Consider the following 18,744-nt stretch of genomic DNA (forward strand, 5'->3'; position numbering starts at 1 on the left):
TTCTGTGCTTTTCTACGCGGAGGTTTACAGAATGGTGGATACAAAAATTGCGTTCATACTTAATTTATTTCTCAAAACACATTAATCTTTCAATTGCAATAAGTTACTGTAATTGTACACATCGACTACGAAAAGTATCTAACTTATAATAATCAATAATTTAATTAGTCTCAACAAATATAATATCCAGCGAATAATGAACTTGCAAATAACAGTTTGTAACTCCCCGTTTCCTTAGTCTATAATCCCAACAATACTAATCATACAAAACCATTGCATTCGGAATGAAAGACGTTTCTCACAATTTTCGTATTTTATTATATAACTTCCTTAGAAACATTCTTTTAAGTTAAAAAGAAGAACATTACCTGCCTTTCATATTAAAACAGACGTTAAGTAACTGATTACAATAATCGTTCTCGTAACAATAGAAATAACAAGAATATTAATTAGTTATGAAATAATACAATTGGACGGTTATGTGTAACAAAGCATATTGTATTCCGCACTTTTATAAAATATCTTAAATCTAAGTTGAAAATTGGCGCAGTTGTGTGGAACGGTTTGGGTTGTAGAAAGAATTTAGTAGCCCTTTTTCCTCAAATTCTTTTACCATTTATCTATGTGTAATGTACGAAGGTGCCTATCCAAAAAAAATATGCCATGCATATTTATCAGTCTAGTATTAATCTATAATACGTCTCATTGCGCAGGCTTACTCTCGTCATATGTATTTTTTTTTTTCATACCTCGCGTCGTCTTAAGTACAATTTTATCTTACTGTTCGATAAACGTTAATGAAATTATTGTATTCATAGTCTGCTAATGAGTACGTAAATTCAGTAATAAAAGTTAAACGTATTAACGAAAACAATGAGTAATAACAGAACACGGCAAGTTCTTGCGTTAATCTAAACGTTTTTTAAGTGAATGTAAATGTGTAAAAAAGAAAGCGAATATAATATTAAGTGGTATTAAATAGTTTTTAAAAAATCTTAATAATACTCCGCAAATTTGCAAGTACCCTGTACGCATGTACACACAGCTATGTAACAATCTATTTGTCATAAATTATTGCACATCGCAAAGATCAGATTTTCGCAGGTATGAAACCTAAGTAGAATATTTCATGTAACTAAGAATTATCTAATGCATTTAAATAACATGTAATTCGGCATGAAATTCGTCTTTGATTGTATGCCTTATATACAGATTGCGATTGAAATATGTGCATTACAATCGATAGAAAATCTTTGAAAATAGGTAACAATCCTGTAACACTCGAAACACATAGATATAAAGACGACTACCCGGATTGCAACATCACTTGTACACACGAAATTAATAAATAATGCTACTCGACAATCAACTCGTAGTATATTAAAATTATCAATGGAATAAATATGAAATTTATTTTAAATAACGCGAAATTCATTATTTTTGATTTTTACATTTTACGGATACACGTGTATCGTATAATACAATTGGGGACAATTCATTTTTTCACTTCAGCAGAAATATCACAATCGTTCCTAATTTTATATGTATTTATATATATACTTTTTTTATATATATCTTTCCTCTTAAGAAACTTAACAAAACAGCGTTGTTCCTTGTAAGTTATGCAATGATTATCTTGAGAATGCTTAGGAATTTCTCGAAACACGTTTCTGAGCGAAGCTTCCGTTTAGAGAGAGTATTAATGCAATTTACAAATTCAACTTACAAGTTATATGTCCAAGTACCTTTTGCCGATTGGATATAACGAAGAGGGACAATTGTGTTTCTGACGTCCGGGCTTTTCGACCTTCTTACGCAATCTTGACTCAAAACCCTGCAACCTGGGCTCAAACTTAGACCACTGTAACCACCGCGAGGGATACTATCGCTGCTTGCCACTCTCCTGACATCGTTCGCTTTCCTTTCCTCGCAGTTCCCAACTACCGACATCAAGTTGTCCGGCACAGAGTCCCTTAGTTTATACGCGCATTGTTTATCCCCAAAATATCTCGGGCTCGGGTCGATTGATACGTTTTTCGGGCTTCGCGTCGAACTGGCCTCCGCGGATCCGTTACGGCGAATTTGGCGTTTGTCGTTGTTATCGTCCACCGGGTGCCGATCGTACGTGTGGCCGACATTACTATTTGCATCGTTCTCGATACATTGACAGGAGGTGATCGCAGTGTCGAGAGAATCCGAGAATTCTGGGCTCGGGATCGAAGAAACACTGCCCATTTGAGAGAAGGCGACCGTCCCCTGGGGGTTCTGGGGACGGTGTCAGAAACATCATTCCTCTAGCTCGTCCATTCTATTCCTAACAGCCATTTCTACCACCTCCAGGCTTGGGTAATCAAGCTCCTTAACTAAGCATAGCACAGCTGATAATATGTTCGAGTTCTAAAATCGAAATACAAGTTACTTGCGATCTTCGAAATCATTTTAGCCGGCTCGCGAAGTAACATAAACTACTCACCCTCGTAACAGGTCTTCTGTGGTAATGAAATTGTGACCTGCACTTCTCTTTCTCGGAGTGCCTTACCCATCCAGGCACTTGGTTCGAATCCTCCTATATCGTTAAAGAATTGTTTAAGCGTTAATTAGTTTCGGATTAATACTAACAACAGTTTAAATCCTTACCCGCTCAGCATTGTGCTGGGCTGCCGTTCGTCTGGGTTGAGGTGGCGGCTGATGTTGCTCCTCGTAATCCGATTTTATCCTCTCTTGGTGTTCTTCGTACTCTGCTTTCAATCTATTGTCGTACTCATAACTGTTCCTATCTGCTCGCCTATCGTCTATGGGCTCGCTCATGGAGTACTGCGTACGCGGAGACGTTGGCGCGTATGTACGCTGGGCTGTATCATTGTTACTGTATTCCGAATAAGCTCGTCTTTCATCGTAATCACCGTTATGCCTCGAAACTACTGGTCGATCGTCGTACTCCTAAAACGTATTTTAACACGCTGAAGCTTCTCCAACTTACTTGAGCTACTCGAAGAGTAATGATATTCACATTTGTATTTAATTATCATGATGCTGCGACTAATGATTCATTCGATTCCTACGCCTTTCCTAGGTTTTAAAAGCTAGTGTAATGGAAAATATTACAATGGAACGCAGTATATTCGGGACAAGCCACCAGAAACTGAATATCTTATTATGTCGTTTGAGGTGCAAAGAGACACAGAAAAAATGAAACGAGTATTTCGTTCCTGGTGGGCCATCCTATACACACTAAGTACGTGTACGTATGTGTATAAATGACTCATTTTCTGTACCATCTCTCTTTCGTTTGCCAAGAAATAAATTACTTCGAGCTATGATAATGCCACTAATTGATTAATTATACTGATGAACATGATAGACTATCCAGGTAATGCTAAAAGAAACTACTGCGCTGCAGAAACGCTGAGCGATTCTGTAAAATGTACCTTAATCATTTCAACAGTGTTAGTGGTCACAGTTTCATTGACGTTGCGTGACTCTGTACGTACAGTGTCATCTTTGCTGTGATTCTTTGACTGTCCATTCTGTAGCTGTCAGTGTATGATTGCGGATAAAGAGAGCAACAATGTAATCAAGCATATTCATTAAGTATTAATTTAGATTAATTAATCTGCCCAGCAATCACTAACGTGGTTAACATATTTCTAAGTTTAGCATAACAACGAACGTAATTCGATAAAAACTTAGGTACACAAAAAATGATCTCATTTCTTACGTTCTTGGGATACATATAAACATATTAATAGAGGCATACCTTCCATGCAAAATGTACGCGTGGTTAAATGATTTACCTCGTATGTATACTGATTATTCTGCGAGTAACGTTGCGACGGTGATCCATTATAGTTTGCGTTTCTGCGATCGGTGTCATGATACTCCTCTTGAGTGTGCTGGGTCTCCTCAAAACTTCTCTGTAAATAGGTATTGACCTGAACGCGTGTTTGTTTAAAACGAAAAGGAACGTTGTGAAAGCGATAATTTTATGATAATTTTATAGTAATTATTTCGCAAGCATGAAAGAATTACTATAAATGTAATTATTTTGAAAGCAGCTAAATTACCTGGTCGCTCGACGAACTGTATCTTCGATGTCGTATCCCTTCAGGTTCTTCGATATATTCAGTAGTAATATCCTAATTGCGCAAATGTTATTCAAGTGTTACGACGCGTGTTAAACATGAATTAAAGTGATAAAATATTTTCCAATTACTTATTTTAGTAGCGTTAAGTAAAATCACAGATTCGAGTTTAATATCGAGATCGATTAATCAGAAATGCCTGGCGCACGTAATTAACAAAATTGAGGAAGAATTTCAATTAAGATGCTATATGAGAGAGTATTGGGAAATGTTTTATATCGATATATTTGAGAGTATCATTGTACGAGCATTCTTACTTCTGGACTAACTGTATCCGATTGCGGCGGAGACGCATCCATGTCGAGCGGATGAACCAAAATGGGACCCCTCGTTAATGCGGTTTGCACTTCATCGCCCGATACTATTTTATCATCGAGCTTCTGTAGATTCGGTAAAGTCCTTAGAACAGCTGATCGGTACCTGTAACAGATTTCATTAATTCCAGTCCCTTTCAAATGATTAATCGCTAATTATTGTCGCGATGTATAATACCCTTCTTTTTCCGCACAAGGATTTTCGCCAAGCCATAAGTTTCGTAAATTAGGTAAACCTTGAAGGTAACAAACTTCGTTCAAATCTTTAATATTGTTCTTCCGTACAAATAAATCTTGAAGGCTTAGGCAGTATTGGAAATCAGCAAGAGTATTGATGTTATTAACACTGAAAATAAATTTGAGAAAATAATTTTAAAATACATAATGAAATTGTACCAAGATCAATTCTTACATGAATAATAATTATATGATAAATGTAGGCTCTTTAAATATTAAGAATACATTATACATTCGAAGATATAGTACGATTTCAACTTTACCGTAAAATCGTGAAATAGAAAGTTACATGTATACGCACAAGTTTATTAAGATAAACTATAATTATTTTGCGTAGAAAGACTTAAATATGGAATAAGAGAAAGATATGCAAAGGAAAGAATGCCACGTTATTTATTTCTATCATTGCATTTCTTTATCTCCTCTATTTCTTAAATTCATAATTATTATGAAAAACTTTCATTTAGTGTAATTTGTTATGCAGCGTAGAGTTAAAGATAAAAATGCAGAATTTATTTGCATTAAATTAGTTCCATGCTCCTCTTGCAATAGTGAGACGCATTACAATCAATTCAAAACGCGTGGGTAGAACAACTTCTGAAGTCGTGGGTTGTGCCTGTGATCTTGAGTTTTATGTAAACCTACCCATAGTAGGAGTGCGAGAGCTTCGACGATTAACAAGTCCAAATGACTTAGATCACTGCTATGAGTAATGCAATTCTTATTATAGCTATTTATCATAAGACCAGCAATACTCGATCAATGGTTAAACATATGAAAAGATAATTTTTATACGCAATTAATATTAATCACCTACCTTAAGGACAATACCTCCACATTTTTCATTTTTCGCAAAATGCTCACGTCAGTTAATTCCGTCCCCCTAAATTAATAATACGTTAATGTAGAGTTGCAAACGTATAATAACACGCAACTTTGTGGAACTTTCACAATGAATTCACAGAATTATTTCAATCAAATAAAGATATAATGCATCAGTTTTTTAAAATTCTAGAATCTTTCGAAACAAAGGTAACAACTTTCCTGTAATTCGAAGCTTATCTGAGACGCTTGACGCAAATGGAATCTAATGTAACACAATTAGGGAATCTATAAGAAAAAATCGAGTGGCAACTTTTACTTTTCGCTTCATGAAACGCAATTGGAGAACCTGAGAAAAAATCGAGTGGCAACTTTTACTTTCTGTTTAACGAAACTGGCGCGGGTAAGGATGCTTAAGAATTTCTATCGAAACTATGAGATTACGAAATACACTGGTGCTTGAATCAACGTGACAAGCTCCATTTCGATAAAAGCATAACACAAAGAAGCTGTGAACCGTATACTTGAGCTTGTTCCAAGGAATACTAGGAGCATTGAACTTGTCATTTTACTGTCTCGATACAGTGAAGCCGACTGACGGCGTCGGGACGAGTGACAATTGCTTTTGAACGCGTGATATGTTTCCAACTGCTTACCAACAATTCAGTTTCTTTACGGCAGAGAAATCGGACATTCGCGTCCGAGCCACGACCATCTCTTCTGTTAACTTCACCATAATGGAATTTGTGATTCATACAAACGTGGTAACCGAAACGAAGTGAGGAAAAGAGATCCTGTGGATTTCGGAAATGATTACAAGGAAAAGCGCGCTCAGGCCATCACGATGAATTTTTCAACTGCAAATCAAAGACGCAACCAAAACCCACCGCCATGATGGTTTGCCGTCGACTAGTTGAAAAATATGGTACGGAGCTTTCACAAACTGCTTAATCGCTTTCCGCGAAACACGCATGTGTAATAGACGCTGTTGTCATAGACGCGCGACTCGATTCAACTTTCTGAATTCCCAGTCGGCTTTCATAAAAATGATTCGCATAAAGAGAATGTAATGCCATATGCACCAGAATATAGAATATGATATTAGATCAATATGAAATATGTTTTATGTATGATCTGAAAAATTTATTGTATAAGGAGTATTTCACACAAAACGTTAAGGCCGTCGCGCATTTTGGCGACGCGAAAATGGAATTGTGGATTCTTCCAGAGGGCACAAAATCGATTTTCGATTCTTACATCAAAGAGTCGATTCTGGGAAAAATCGAATACCAAAGAATCGATTTAAAAGATGGAGAATCACTTGTCCCTAGTGAAAGGACCAATCAAATTGCTTAGCATCACTTGGCTTGGTTTCACGTTGGCGCCACTTGGCTTGGCTTGGCGTTGGCGTCGGTGGTGTGACGTCACGGAGTTATCACGCACACATATACCGCCACTGTCGTAGGTGTTCCCCCTCCATTACGAATACTTTGCAGGAACTCATTTCCTGGCAACGCTGGCCGACAATGCCAGTGAAAGGTGGTGAAAGGATTAACTTTCAAACGGCCACGATCGTCTAGCAGCGATGCGGTAGGCCGACGCAACGCGGGTCATTTATGACCCCATGCTAAAATTTTCGTAATACATACATATGTACCTTGGAACTAGTGTCTCTAGCAAAATTATATCCTACCAAAGTAATATACAGCAGTAACGGATTTTTCAAATTACACTATATAATATAGATTACTTGGAAGGAAAGAAAATAAATTTACAAAGAATATATGAATTCTCTTTATTCGATATCTGCACAATTTACACATAAAATATATTCCTTTTGCGACGTAGGTGCCCGATAAGAAGGGATTTTTTTAAATTCCAACCCGAAGGGGTAAAAAGGGGTGAAATATGTTTTCTCCGACTCCCTATCTCTTAGGCCCAATTAGATATCAACTTGGTGCTTGCTCACGAAGATTACCCACACAAATGCCTAGAAACCAATTTCAAGGGGGTGGTGAAAAGGGGTGAAATGTGTTTTCATGGAGCCCTGAATATCTCTTAGGCCCGAAGCCAAGCGCGGGGGTATTTTGCTAGTTAAACATAAGTATGTAACAGTATCGTGGCGTAGATATGTACCTATACGTGTCAAATACACAAATATTACTTTTGTACTTTTACTAATAAAAATATGTACAAAAGTAACTACATATAATGGAACTTGGAGCATAATGGGATCTTTTATGTTACGCTATTTTTTCTAAAATTGATAATGAATTCTTCGTTTAACGATATTGATTGCTACAATTCAGTTTCCAGGGCAACGATCACGCTGTGTAAAGTTATCTGCATCGTCATTAAAGCAAGCAATTGCGCACTTCCCCGCATCGTATATTAGTTCCTTTTAACCCTTCGTGTTGAATTAATGAGTGCTAGTATTCGCGTTGTTATTAAATTATAATCATGGTGCAGAATCAAGTAATTCAGCATGTAGTGCCTGGCACGTGTCATCAAAGAGCAAAGAAGCCAATGAAAAGTGTCAAAGTATGTTTCTAAAACCGTAATTCGATTACTGTTTCATTCGTGGAGATATTGGAATTTTGAATTTTCGCTTATTAGGTGTTAAGTTTAAATTACTCGGATTGTAAAAAAGTTTGTTAAATAAACCAAAGAGGAAATATACATTTTGATTTTTTGTTAATTTTCATCTGAACAATTTATTATGCTTTTTGAAATGTATTCATATTTATGGGAAAGCTTATTTTTACCAGAGACCGTAAATGTTATAACTCAAATTTTAAAAGTTACGGTATAAGAATTAATATCATTGTTTAAATGATTGTGGTTACGCGTAACCATTATAAGTGATTAAAATTTCTTGAGGATATATATTACCTATACCATTATCAATTGTGAAATTTTTTTCGATTATATTCGACCGTCGTCAATTGTTATTAACATTACTGGTGATTAGCACTCGACAACAAAGAATCGAATGAAAGATATTGTAGTGCAATATTTTTATTTAACAGATGTATATTAATATTTTTGACGTGGAAATTCTGTAATAAGTTTTTGCAAATCTTTTGGAGACAAGGGTAATTATGCAGTATAGGGGAGGCCGTTCCGACGACCTTCACCTTGATAAATGCTGTCAAGAACATGATCCTGAGTAACTTTTCCTTATAACTTAATCGCGAGGGGTGGGGGGGGGGGGAGGGGGTAGGGCCCCGTCAGGAGAGCCTGCTGTTACCTTTATATATAGTATAGTAGGGCCCCAAATATAAAATTTTAGCTTCGGGTATTTATTAGTTTCCGAGATATTAATAAAAAATTATTGTTTATTATTCTTAATTTTTTTTAAACTACATACGCGTATATAGCTGTGGGCTCCCCTGATGCCCCCCCCCCCACCAATCTATTCCCAAACCTATACTGATACCTCGGAAACGATCGACACAGGTGTACCTAATTCTAAATAAACACCAAAATAATTTTAATAAAAATTCATAAAATTTGAGAGGTGTGCCCTTTGTGAACTTTCCTTTTCTAATAACTTTTTAATAAACAATGATCGCCGATTAAGTTATAGGGTAAAGTTGTACAAGATGATTACCTTGACAACATATGTCAAGGTCAAGTTCATCGGAACTGCCTCCCCTATACTGCCTAACTACCCAAATTATTATTATTATTATATAATTATATTTTATAACATTGTGACTAATTCGTGTAAGATATTGTGAGAAAGATTGTACGAGAACAATTGGGCTAAGTAATTCGCCTATTCTACAAGATGATAACGCAGAATGGTTGCATATTGTGATAATTAATTTCCTTCTGTCTTATTTTTTTTATTTACTCTCGATCTAACGATAAAAGTGTCAAAATCATAAATCTTCACGAGTCCTATACATTATGTGTGAATGAAAAATGTTGCCTTATCAATCAGATATCGGAGGGCTCTGTGGAATCAATTTCGAAAAATTCTCAACATCCTATAAAAAAAACTGCATCACCTACGCAAGAAAAGGAGAATCGTGCCACAAAACAGAGTGAAGTCGGAAAAAAGACAGGCGAACCACTAGGAGCGTTAGCTACTACTGCTGGAGAGGTCTATATTTTATCTTAATTGTATGAGGTACAATTTACAGAAGAACTATTCGATTGAGCTGAAAATTCTTTATTATTTGACAAATGTTGAAGAATTTTAAACTAGCATGTAAAAAAAATTATACGTACATTTTACCCCTAGTACTGTGTGCGTTTTGACAATAATAGCAAGACATTGACTTACTGCATTGTAAATTTCACAAATTTGCTAAAAATTGTGTTTGTGTAATAGAATCTCAGAAGACAAAAAATGGAGGAGCGTCTGGCAAGAGAGAAGGCAGCTGAAGAAGAAAGGGAACGATTTGTGAAGGAGGCTACCGAAAGAAAAGCAGCTGAAAGAGACGAAGCAGTGAAACAGGCGAAAAGGTTAATTCTTTACAGGAAACCAATGTGTAGACGAATCAATCGAGCCCTCCTTCTATCCGAGGTATTGATGTGACAATATAAATCAATAAAAGACTTAGTTTTTGCTATCAAACGGATGGAAGAAGAAATACAATGAAAACCAGAGTCGGGCAATGGGCGGGTATATCCCGAGCGTCTTTCGATTGGCCCGACCCGCCCGTACTTACCCGCGGCGGATGAGTCGGGTCATCGTTGTTTTTTATGCGCCCGAGACACCCGAGCTGCCCGAGACACCCGACCCGCCCGAGTCACTCGAACGCCCGAGACACTCGAACACCCGAAGTAGTCACGAGTCATGACGTCACCAAGCGCATCCGACACTCTCGGCTGCCTCGGGCGCCTTGGGCGGACAGAAATCAACGATGACCCGACTCATCCGCCGCGGGTAAGTACGGGCGGGTCGCATAAGCGCTCGGGCGGCGTCGGGCGGGTTAGCAGCGGGTTTCGCGGGTTAGTGAAAGTTCGGGGCCGGGCGGTTCGGGCGCATCGAGTACAGTCGGGTGACGGGCGGATTAAACCCGCCTGTTGCAGGGTTCATTGAACTCTCCCACTATATGACAATATACAAAATAATGTAATCATCCTTCAATGCTTTTTCAAATTAATATCGACCACAAAATAAAGTCTCAACAAAAAAACTACTACCCTTACTTTTCATGTAAAAAATAAATACATATTCAGCAAGGATCATATCTTATATCCATTTAAAATGGTGTTATATCGTTTTACTAGTGTTTTAGAGAACTGGATGCTCAAGTGAAGTTCCAAGAAACTATTAAGAACATAGATAAAGAAGCAGAAATGTCTTACGTGAAGTTGATGAAGGCAGATGTGGCAAATTTCGAGGTGGAGCGAAAGCAGAAGGCTGAAGAAGAACTGTCGAAGCGGCAGAATTATGCTGCTTCACTAAGGAAACAGTGAGTTGTTACACGTAGTCGAAGGGAATTTCGCGTAATATTTAGATGATATAGATTGCCGGTGTTGTTAGGATAGAAGAGAATGAAAAATGTTCAAAAACGAAGGAAAAGGAGAAATTTGAAGCTGAGAGGCAAGATCAAATGAATATAAACAAGTATTTACAGGATCTAAAGGAGCACGAAGCGCGAGAGGTCAGAATCTTCGAAACCTTATTTATTAACATTTGTTTTACTAATACATCCGCAACTTCTTCGTTCTACAAGGGTTTTAAAAATATGTTCGCAGTTGCTGAACAAGAAAGAGAGATTGAAGCAATTTTTTAAAGACACAATCGAAGAGAAAAAACGATTCGATCTCAAGTTTAAACAGGAAGACGAGTTTGAAGATCGAGCAAACGAGATCTATAAAGATGCTAAAGCGCGAATAAAGAAAATGCACAAGGCAGCGGCGTCGAAGGAAAAAGAAGAGCTTGAACGTAGGGCACGAGGGATAAGTAATTGAATTTTATTTCTGACTATGTATTGTTCTGTTTAAAGAGAAACAAATACTGATAGTAGGGTGAATTCATGATTTTGTCAGCGGAGAAACATCACCAATTCATACACCGGACAGAAGAATTTGAAGAAAGAAGTTTGCAAAAGGCTCTGGCAGAGCAAGAGGCGCAGTATAAAGAAAATGAAACTGCTCGGAAAGAATACCAGAACCGATTGCGAAAGGAGTTGCAAGACTTTCAGGCGGAGGCAACAGTCGCGAAATCAAAGCAACTCCAAGAAGAAAAAGAGCTCAGACTCTGGGAAATCATGCAAAGATTTAAAAAGGACGAGTACGACAAACAGCTGCAAGTGGAGAGGCGAACGCAGGAGAAGATTAATAAAATCGAGTACGGAAATGTTCTGAAGAAACACATGGTGAGTGCCCAGAGTAATAGCCGGATGTTCGGGGATCAATTTCACCCCCTTGGGCAGCAAACAAAATTGCGTTGTACTCAGGAGGACATCCCCTACATATTCGCAAAGTTTCATAATTTTTTGAATTTCCGGGTTCGGGATCTTCCCTCAAAAGTACGAGGGTTGAAACTTTGTAAGCCGTCATACATGAAAACGGTGCCTCCTATGAAAAAACTCATACAATCTTTTTTGTAGACAATTACTTAGGCTACAAATTTTATAATAACTATTTTCGTCGTAGACGTGACAGATGACGAGATATTCGCGAAAAACTGTTTTTTTTTACCATCGACGAATTGTTCTTCAGTAAAAAGAATCCATCATTGTTTTTCATGTGCAATTGTTAGTTTAGTTAAATAACAAACCTGCTTGACAAAACAAACTTCACAGCAAGCTTAATCCTAACTGTGAATATTATTTTTGAAAATCGTTTGAAAATCAACAAGGTCGCTTTGGTAATTCATTGATAGTCAAGGAACTTTGATAATCTATTGTCCATGATTATTCGGTGATGTATTTCTAGGGCATAATCGAGGCTGACCGAAAACGAGAGAAAATTCTTGAAGATGAAGAGACGAGTATGAGACACGTTATCGAAAAAGAGAATCAGAGGGTTCTTGATTATGCCGATGAAGTTATCGAGGAATCTAAAGGTGTCAGGCCGCTTTATCCGATTCTTAAAGCCGTGCAGGTATTCACAAGTCGTCGTATTTATTTATTTAATGTAAGAATTAGAACAGAACGGGTTTGAAATTATTGGAGGTGGAAATATTTTTAATCGCAGGAATGTAAAGCAGAGATGGGTCTGGTGTCACCAAAGAAAAGAGAAGAAATAGTACTGGACACAGCACTGAAAAGGAGGCGAAGAGTTCCTCGTACATGTACCAAACCTGTCCCTGAAGATAAAATTCTGTACTTGCAATAGTAAAACAGCGATGAAAAAATATTAACGAAGATCACATTGATAACTGTTTTAAATGTATGCTAGAAGCTTTTATATTCAATTATATTTCCATTAGTTTAAAATCGACTAAAATGAAAGTTACGATACAGCTGTAAACGAAAAGAAACAAATACATAATAATCATACCATAGTATATAAGGTTTATATTTATTTATTAAAGTCAGATACATGCACGATTATTTTAAAGAAATATCAACATCATGAAATTTCTTTAAACTAAATTTAAAAAGACGTTTAAAATATTTTAGTTCGATAACTCGATTACTACCAGCGAATTCCACTGTCGCTTAAATCGCCCGCAACGCCTGTGATTTTCATTGGGGTAGGTTTCCCTACACGCGACTGGACGCAACGTCAAGAATTTCAAAGTCGATTATCTCGAAAACGAAGCGCGATATCAAAAAAAGTTACTGTTTCTTTTCGACTTATAAAAAGTAAATAAGTCGAAAAGGAGGAATCAAATTTTTCGATATTGCGCTTCATTTTCGAGAAAATCGACTTTGAAGGTCTTGACGTTGCGTCCAGTCGCGTATGGGAAAACCTACCCTAATGAAAATCACGGGCGATTTGGGCGTAAGTGGAATTCGCCCCACGTGAAACTATTTCTTATTTATCCAAATCGATAACGTAGTGCCACGATGTAAGTGGATACTGCACACGATGATTGGAAGTCTATTAGGTTAACTATTTTTGTTACCAGCTCCCTGTTTCGTTTCCGTGCCTTTTTTAAATTTTAATGCTGCAATGACTACCCAAGAACTGTCCACTCAACGCAGAGGTTTTACAACAACTTCAAGAACGTTGAAATAAAAACCACCCCTTCTTGAACCATACATATGTGCTCGACGTATTAAGAAGCATTGAAAATGCCTGAGAATGCACAGGCTGCCAAAAAGGCGGTGCCAACATTATTCACTTTCGTAAATGCTGGATTTTCCGGGTACTTAACTTGATTTCAAATATTTTCACCTTTCATCTTTGCGTTAATTGGCATGCATTTACGCGTTCGTAAAATTGCGGGAACATTCGCGTCGAAGATATAAAATCAAATAATCTGGAACGATAATCTAATGAATTTAAATTTAAGTTTAGCCATCATACGCAGGACGAGGCTTATAAATATTTCTTTTGGGTTCAAAAATCAAACAAACATGTGAATGTATGTCTCCATTAGATTTTCATTACTAATCCCATATTAATGATAAGCAGGATAACAATTTGAATATTGATCTTTATCTTAAGTCCAGTTTCAAGTTTATTCCTACACAATTTTGAATTTACCACTAACGCTATTGAACATTGCACATCTCAGTTTGTTTGTTTTAAACATTTAACATTAAATATTAAATGTTAAACTTTGAACATTTATCAAGAATTGCGAATTATTGCTATGGAATTATATATAAATGAAACTACAGTGTTCTTGCACTCGGAGTTTTTTCATTATTCGACTTAATTAAATTATGAAATCTAATTACCTATAAGAAGCGGTCCTTTATTACGGCATTTCAGTATGGTTGCCACCTGTGTAGTTCATCCCATGGATGTAATAAAGAATAGGATTCAAGTACAACAGGCGAAGACTTCGATCGGTGCAGTGATCAGTTCTGTATATAAAAATGAAGGGTTTTTAAAATTTTATAGTGGACTTAGTGCTGGTCTCGTACGACAGGCCACGTACACCACCGTAAGACTTGGTATTTATAATCAACTGCAAGAATACTGGAAGTAAGTTAAGAAACAGAAATTCCTTTTAATTAAGGGGTTATACCTAAGGGAGGCCGAAAAAAGAGGCGAGTGTTTGTGAATTTTTTTGAACACGCGGAAGTTCATTATTTCTAAATGATCATTTCTCATCCAGTACCATTTATAAATGTTATGTATTTATTTAATTGTTCCCCTTGGGGTTGAAATGGCTTCCGTTTACATATATCTTAACCTAACTTAACTTAATCTAATTCCAACCCCCTTCGTCCCTAACTTTCCCCCTCTCTCGTTCCCTACCCTATCCTTACTCTATTTCTTATCCAATTACCCTCTACTTCTTACTTTCCCCCCTACTCCCCCCACCCCCCGATTTTCCTCCGTGCTCCCTTGTCTTCTTTCCTCCATCTTTTTCATCCATCCTTCCCCCTCCCATTCCCCTAATATCATTCTTATCTTTTCCTGTCTTCCCCCGCCCCTTTCCTCCTCTCCACTGCACCTTTCCAAAACGTGCTCCCACGTTTCCTCTTCACCCCCGCAAACCCTACAGATCCTTTCTTCTTCTTCTTCTTCCCAGTACCTCGCTTCCCTCAATTCGTTTCCCACCCTCCATCTCGCAATCCTCTTCCATCCCTCTTCTTTCCACCCTTTCCTCAAGTACTTTGGAATTCCTTCCACTCTCACCTCCCTGTAGTACCATTTATAAATAATAATCTTACTGAAAAATCTCGCGCCTTTTATAGTTAATTAGGTCTAGTTTATATTAAGAAATGACTAATTACATGTATTATTCTTAATTATTAATGTTTATTAGGCATTCGCATACCAGCATGCCCAACTTCGGCGTGTTGACACTTATGGCAGGCACAGCAGGAGCCGTGGGTGCCTTCGTTGGCACACCGGCGGAAGTCGCTCTAGTAAGGATGACCGCTGATGGCAGATTACCTCGAGGTTCTTAACAGCACTCCTCTTAATTATAGGACTGTCATTAAGAATAAATATTATTGCATATTAAATACTGTTAAGTAGGGAGGTACTCTAGCTTTTGAGGGTGCAAAAAAAAATTCAGATGGAAGTTTAGTGAAATGAACTATAATAAGTTAACTAATAGTAGCTTTCAAACTTGCTCTTATACAAAGTCCCTTGGAATGGATTTAATCTTTTCCTTGGGCATTGTTTTTAGTTACACAATGTTACCCTTTCCCTACGCATGTAAATTTTCGGGCGATTCTTGAAAAGTGTTTTTAATTTTCAACTTGTTTTAGAATATAAAAAAAGTTTTTTTTTCAAGAGAATACATTTTTTTTAATGCGTGGACTATGCGAACACCGCAGCGAAATGGCTAAATAACTCTTTGGCAAGGTATTAGAAGATTTAAGTTGAAGAAGAAGAATTTCAATTTCAATATTTAGTACAGAATATACGATGTTCTAGCATTTATTAAATTTCGCTATTTATTAAATTTCGCTATGATGCGCTTTTCTAGTGCATTTAAAAACAGTGACCGGAAACTAAGGAATTATATATTTATTACTAGAAGTAATTATAAATAATGCCTTTTCCTTTTAGCCACAAACAACTTCGAAATTGGTTTAAAACGGTAGAAGATTTATTATTTGCTCGTTAAGAAAAGGGAACAGAATTACTGAATAAATATGACAATTGTAAGATTAATCAAATCGTATTAATGAAAGATACAAATGTGTCCGCGTAGTACTGTACATTTTCCGTAAATTAGTTTCCGCCTTTTCGTATTTGTTCCTTTCAATTTTTTAAATACTTCTAACAACTCATTTAAATGTTAAACAGCGTTTTCGGGTAATTATTACATTTCAAACGAATAAGTGTGTAAAAAGTATTTAAACCCTGAGTTTGACGTAAAAATGATTTTCCACGAAGCAACAAAGATATGATAAATACGAAAGATACATATATGCAATTGTTCCTTTGTTTAGTTTACATCGTTTTATTGTAAGCAAATTTGTTGACCCGACACGCAAATCGTATTCTTTTAATATCGAATACATTTTGTTTTGTACAGATCAAAGAAGAAATTACAGAAATGTGTTTCATGCGTTTGGAAGAATTGCCAAAAACGAAGGGATTACTACTCTGTGGAGGGGGAGTGTAGCAACAATGGGGCGAGCAGTCGTTGTTAACGTATCCCAGCTTGCAACTTACAGTCAGACCAAGTTTTTGATAGCATCAAAATGTAATGTCGCAATTTTACATTCTTCTCATTACAGTCTTCTTTATCGTATTCACAACACGATATTTTACATCAAATGTTGTTACTTTTATGTTGCTACATACCTGTGTATGTATAACTGAAGGACTCAAAAAATGTTAGTCGTAAATTAAAATATTTGAACCCTGTGCTTCCGTTTAAGGGTGGATAGCAATTTGAATTTTGTGCGAGTAAAATTTTTTTCCTTAAATTTCCAGCTACAAATATTTAGTATCCAGATACGCAAAGACAATGGACCGCATAACATAGATTACAGTTAAACAAAGCATACTTTTATGATTTTTTTACTTCGTTTACAGTTACTACAAATATTTCGATCTGTTACATCATTACATATTAAAGTGCAGTTTTAAATGTAAGATATAGTTACAATTTCTTTCCTATGTATTTGAAGTGTCTTCTAATAGAATTCACCACTCATCAAATTAATAGTTATGTACTAATATATTACATATCATTTGTTTCAATTATTAAAGCCATGCAATCTAATTTATTATACAGTGGACATGGCAGACGGCATAGGACTGCATTTTTGCGCATCGATGTTATCAGGATTTCTCACCACCTTCAATTCTATGCCATTTGATATAACCAAAACGAGGTAAAAATTTTAGGTCATTTTTTCCTGTATTTGCTTAAATGATTAATACATATGCGAACGTAAAGAGGTTGTGGCATAGCAATAAAGGAAAGAAAGTATTGAAAAGAAATCTCAACTTCGCAAATTAACATGTACAGGGTGCATTGCCGCATCCAGAGGGGGTGAGGGATCAAAGGGCCCAGGCACCCCCCAACGAAGGGGCTTTGTAAAAAGAAAAGAAACCTGGATTTTATTCTTTAAATAAATTTTTATAATTACCTAATGAATTTTATTGAATTTGCATTAAACATACTTTCATCCGTTCCACTCGGCTCGCAGGGTGTTAAGCCACAGATAGTAGAAAGTTTTAAATGGCAATATTAATTTACGACATTTGTTTTCTTCACTTTTACAATGGAGTTCTAATCAATTTTCAGAATGCAAAATCTGAGAAGCTCAAATAAGCCACCTGGTATGGTCTCGGTAATGGTGTCGATAGCGAAAAAGGAAGGCGTAGCAGCACTTTGGAAGGGTTTTGTGCCCACATACTGTAGAATAGGCCCACATACAGTTTTAACGTTTCTAATCAATGAACAAATCGTGAACCTGTACAGGTATTACGCCAACTAGCCAAGTATTTGGCTGAAAACAACTATAATGTTTACGCATTTATACGTGGTGGTATTTGTGGCAGATCTATACAAAATACATTCGAATATCCAAATATTGTGAATTAACAACCATGTGTTCATACAGAGAAGAATACACGAAGGGATAAATTAGGAGAGTAGGTCCTATTATAAATACGTGAAATATGTCGATATGCAGTTTCAAACGTATATTCAAGAATATTTTGGAAATTAAATTGACTCAAATAGTTTTATGTTAAATGTTAAATGCAAGAATGTGGTAGAACAAGTTTTGTACTTTACGTATGCAGGCTAATTTATATTTAGAGTTAGAGTGCTCTCAAATTGAACTGAAGTTAAATTGATCCAGATCTAACCCAGACATCTTGCTAGTGTCGTTTAACATCATCCTACAAAAATAAATACATACACATGTATGGATCGAAGGGAATTTAACAGACATTAACTTTTAAATTATCTCGAATATAACAAACTGACAAGTGAAATCAAACACAGTTTCAGCAAGTTTAATTACAAATATTGAATTGTTATATCCATAATTACACAAATAATGTACATGTAATTAAAATACTTCTAATCCTATTGGTGTCATTTATTCTTATATCTCGCAAGAATATAAAGTGCATTCGCAAAAAAAAATAAGACTAAAAAATAAATAATCAAGGACTAAGACGCCGCGCAACCTTCTGATGAACCTGCTACG

The 18,744-nt window shown here is 36.4% G+C and overlaps 3 protein-coding genes across 9 annotated transcripts; 2 read left to right on the forward strand and 1 right to left on the reverse strand.

Moving 5' to 3' along the window:
* Positions 1-47: 47 nt before the first annotated feature.
* LOC143375470 (uncharacterized) lies at positions 48-6,484 on the reverse strand. 6 transcript variants are annotated; one of them, XM_076824601.1, is made up of 10 exons: positions 6,172-6,484; positions 5,511-5,576; positions 4,635-4,802; positions 4,400-4,562; positions 4,065-4,136; positions 3,795-3,932; positions 3,429-3,533; positions 2,638-2,940; positions 2,474-2,566; positions 48-2,397 (listed from the first exon to the last, which is right to left on the reverse strand). In XM_076824601.1, the coding sequence occupies exons 1-10, from the start codon at positions 6,249-6,251 to the stop codon at positions 2,287-2,289; spliced, it is 1,299 nt and encodes a 432-aa protein (XP_076680716.1). In that variant the 5' UTR covers positions 6,252-6,484; the 3' UTR covers positions 48-2,286. The 6 variants fall into 6 exon arrangements, with proteins under 6 accessions (XP_076680716.1, XP_076680717.1, XP_076680718.1 ...); XM_076824602.1 differs by having other exon boundaries at positions 3,795-3,914; positions 6,172-6,481; XM_076824603.1 differs by lacking the exon at positions 4,065-4,136 and having other exon boundaries at positions 3,795-3,914.
* A 1,387-nt stretch (positions 6,485-7,871) lies between these two features.
* LOC143375183 (uncharacterized) lies at positions 7,872-12,986 on the forward strand. 2 transcript variants are annotated; one of them, XM_076824042.1, is made up of 9 exons: positions 7,872-8,056; positions 9,465-9,626; positions 9,858-10,052; positions 10,763-10,947; positions 11,019-11,139; positions 11,234-11,441; positions 11,528-11,856; positions 12,419-12,586; positions 12,680-12,986. In XM_076824042.1, the coding sequence occupies exons 1-9, from the start codon at positions 7,976-7,978 to the stop codon at positions 12,818-12,820; spliced, it is 1,590 nt and encodes a 529-aa protein (XP_076680157.1). In that variant the 5' UTR covers positions 7,872-7,975; the 3' UTR covers positions 12,821-12,986. The 2 variants fall into 2 exon arrangements, with proteins under 2 accessions (XP_076680157.1, XP_076680158.1); XM_076824043.1 differs by lacking the exon at positions 7,872-8,056 and having other exon boundaries at positions 9,515-9,653.
* A 739-nt stretch (positions 12,987-13,725) lies between these two features.
* Positions 13,726-18,341, forward strand: LOC143375372 (mitochondrial 2-oxoglutarate/malate carrier protein). Its single transcript, XM_076824378.1, has 6 exons — positions 13,726-13,799; positions 14,372-14,587; positions 15,378-15,514; positions 16,605-16,775; positions 17,313-17,412; positions 17,829-18,341. The coding sequence occupies exons 1-6, from the start codon at positions 13,726-13,728 to the stop codon at positions 18,019-18,021; spliced, it is 891 nt and encodes a 296-aa protein (XP_076680493.1). The 3' UTR covers positions 18,022-18,341.
* The last annotated feature ends 403 nt before the right edge of the window (positions 18,342-18,744 follow it).

This window comes from Andrena cerasifolii, chromosome 12, assembly GCF_050908995.1.
Source record: "Andrena cerasifolii isolate SP2316 chromosome 12, iyAndCera1_principal, whole genome shotgun sequence".
Classification (NCBI taxonomy): Eukaryota; Metazoa; Arthropoda; class Insecta; order Hymenoptera; family Andrenidae; genus Andrena; species Andrena cerasifolii.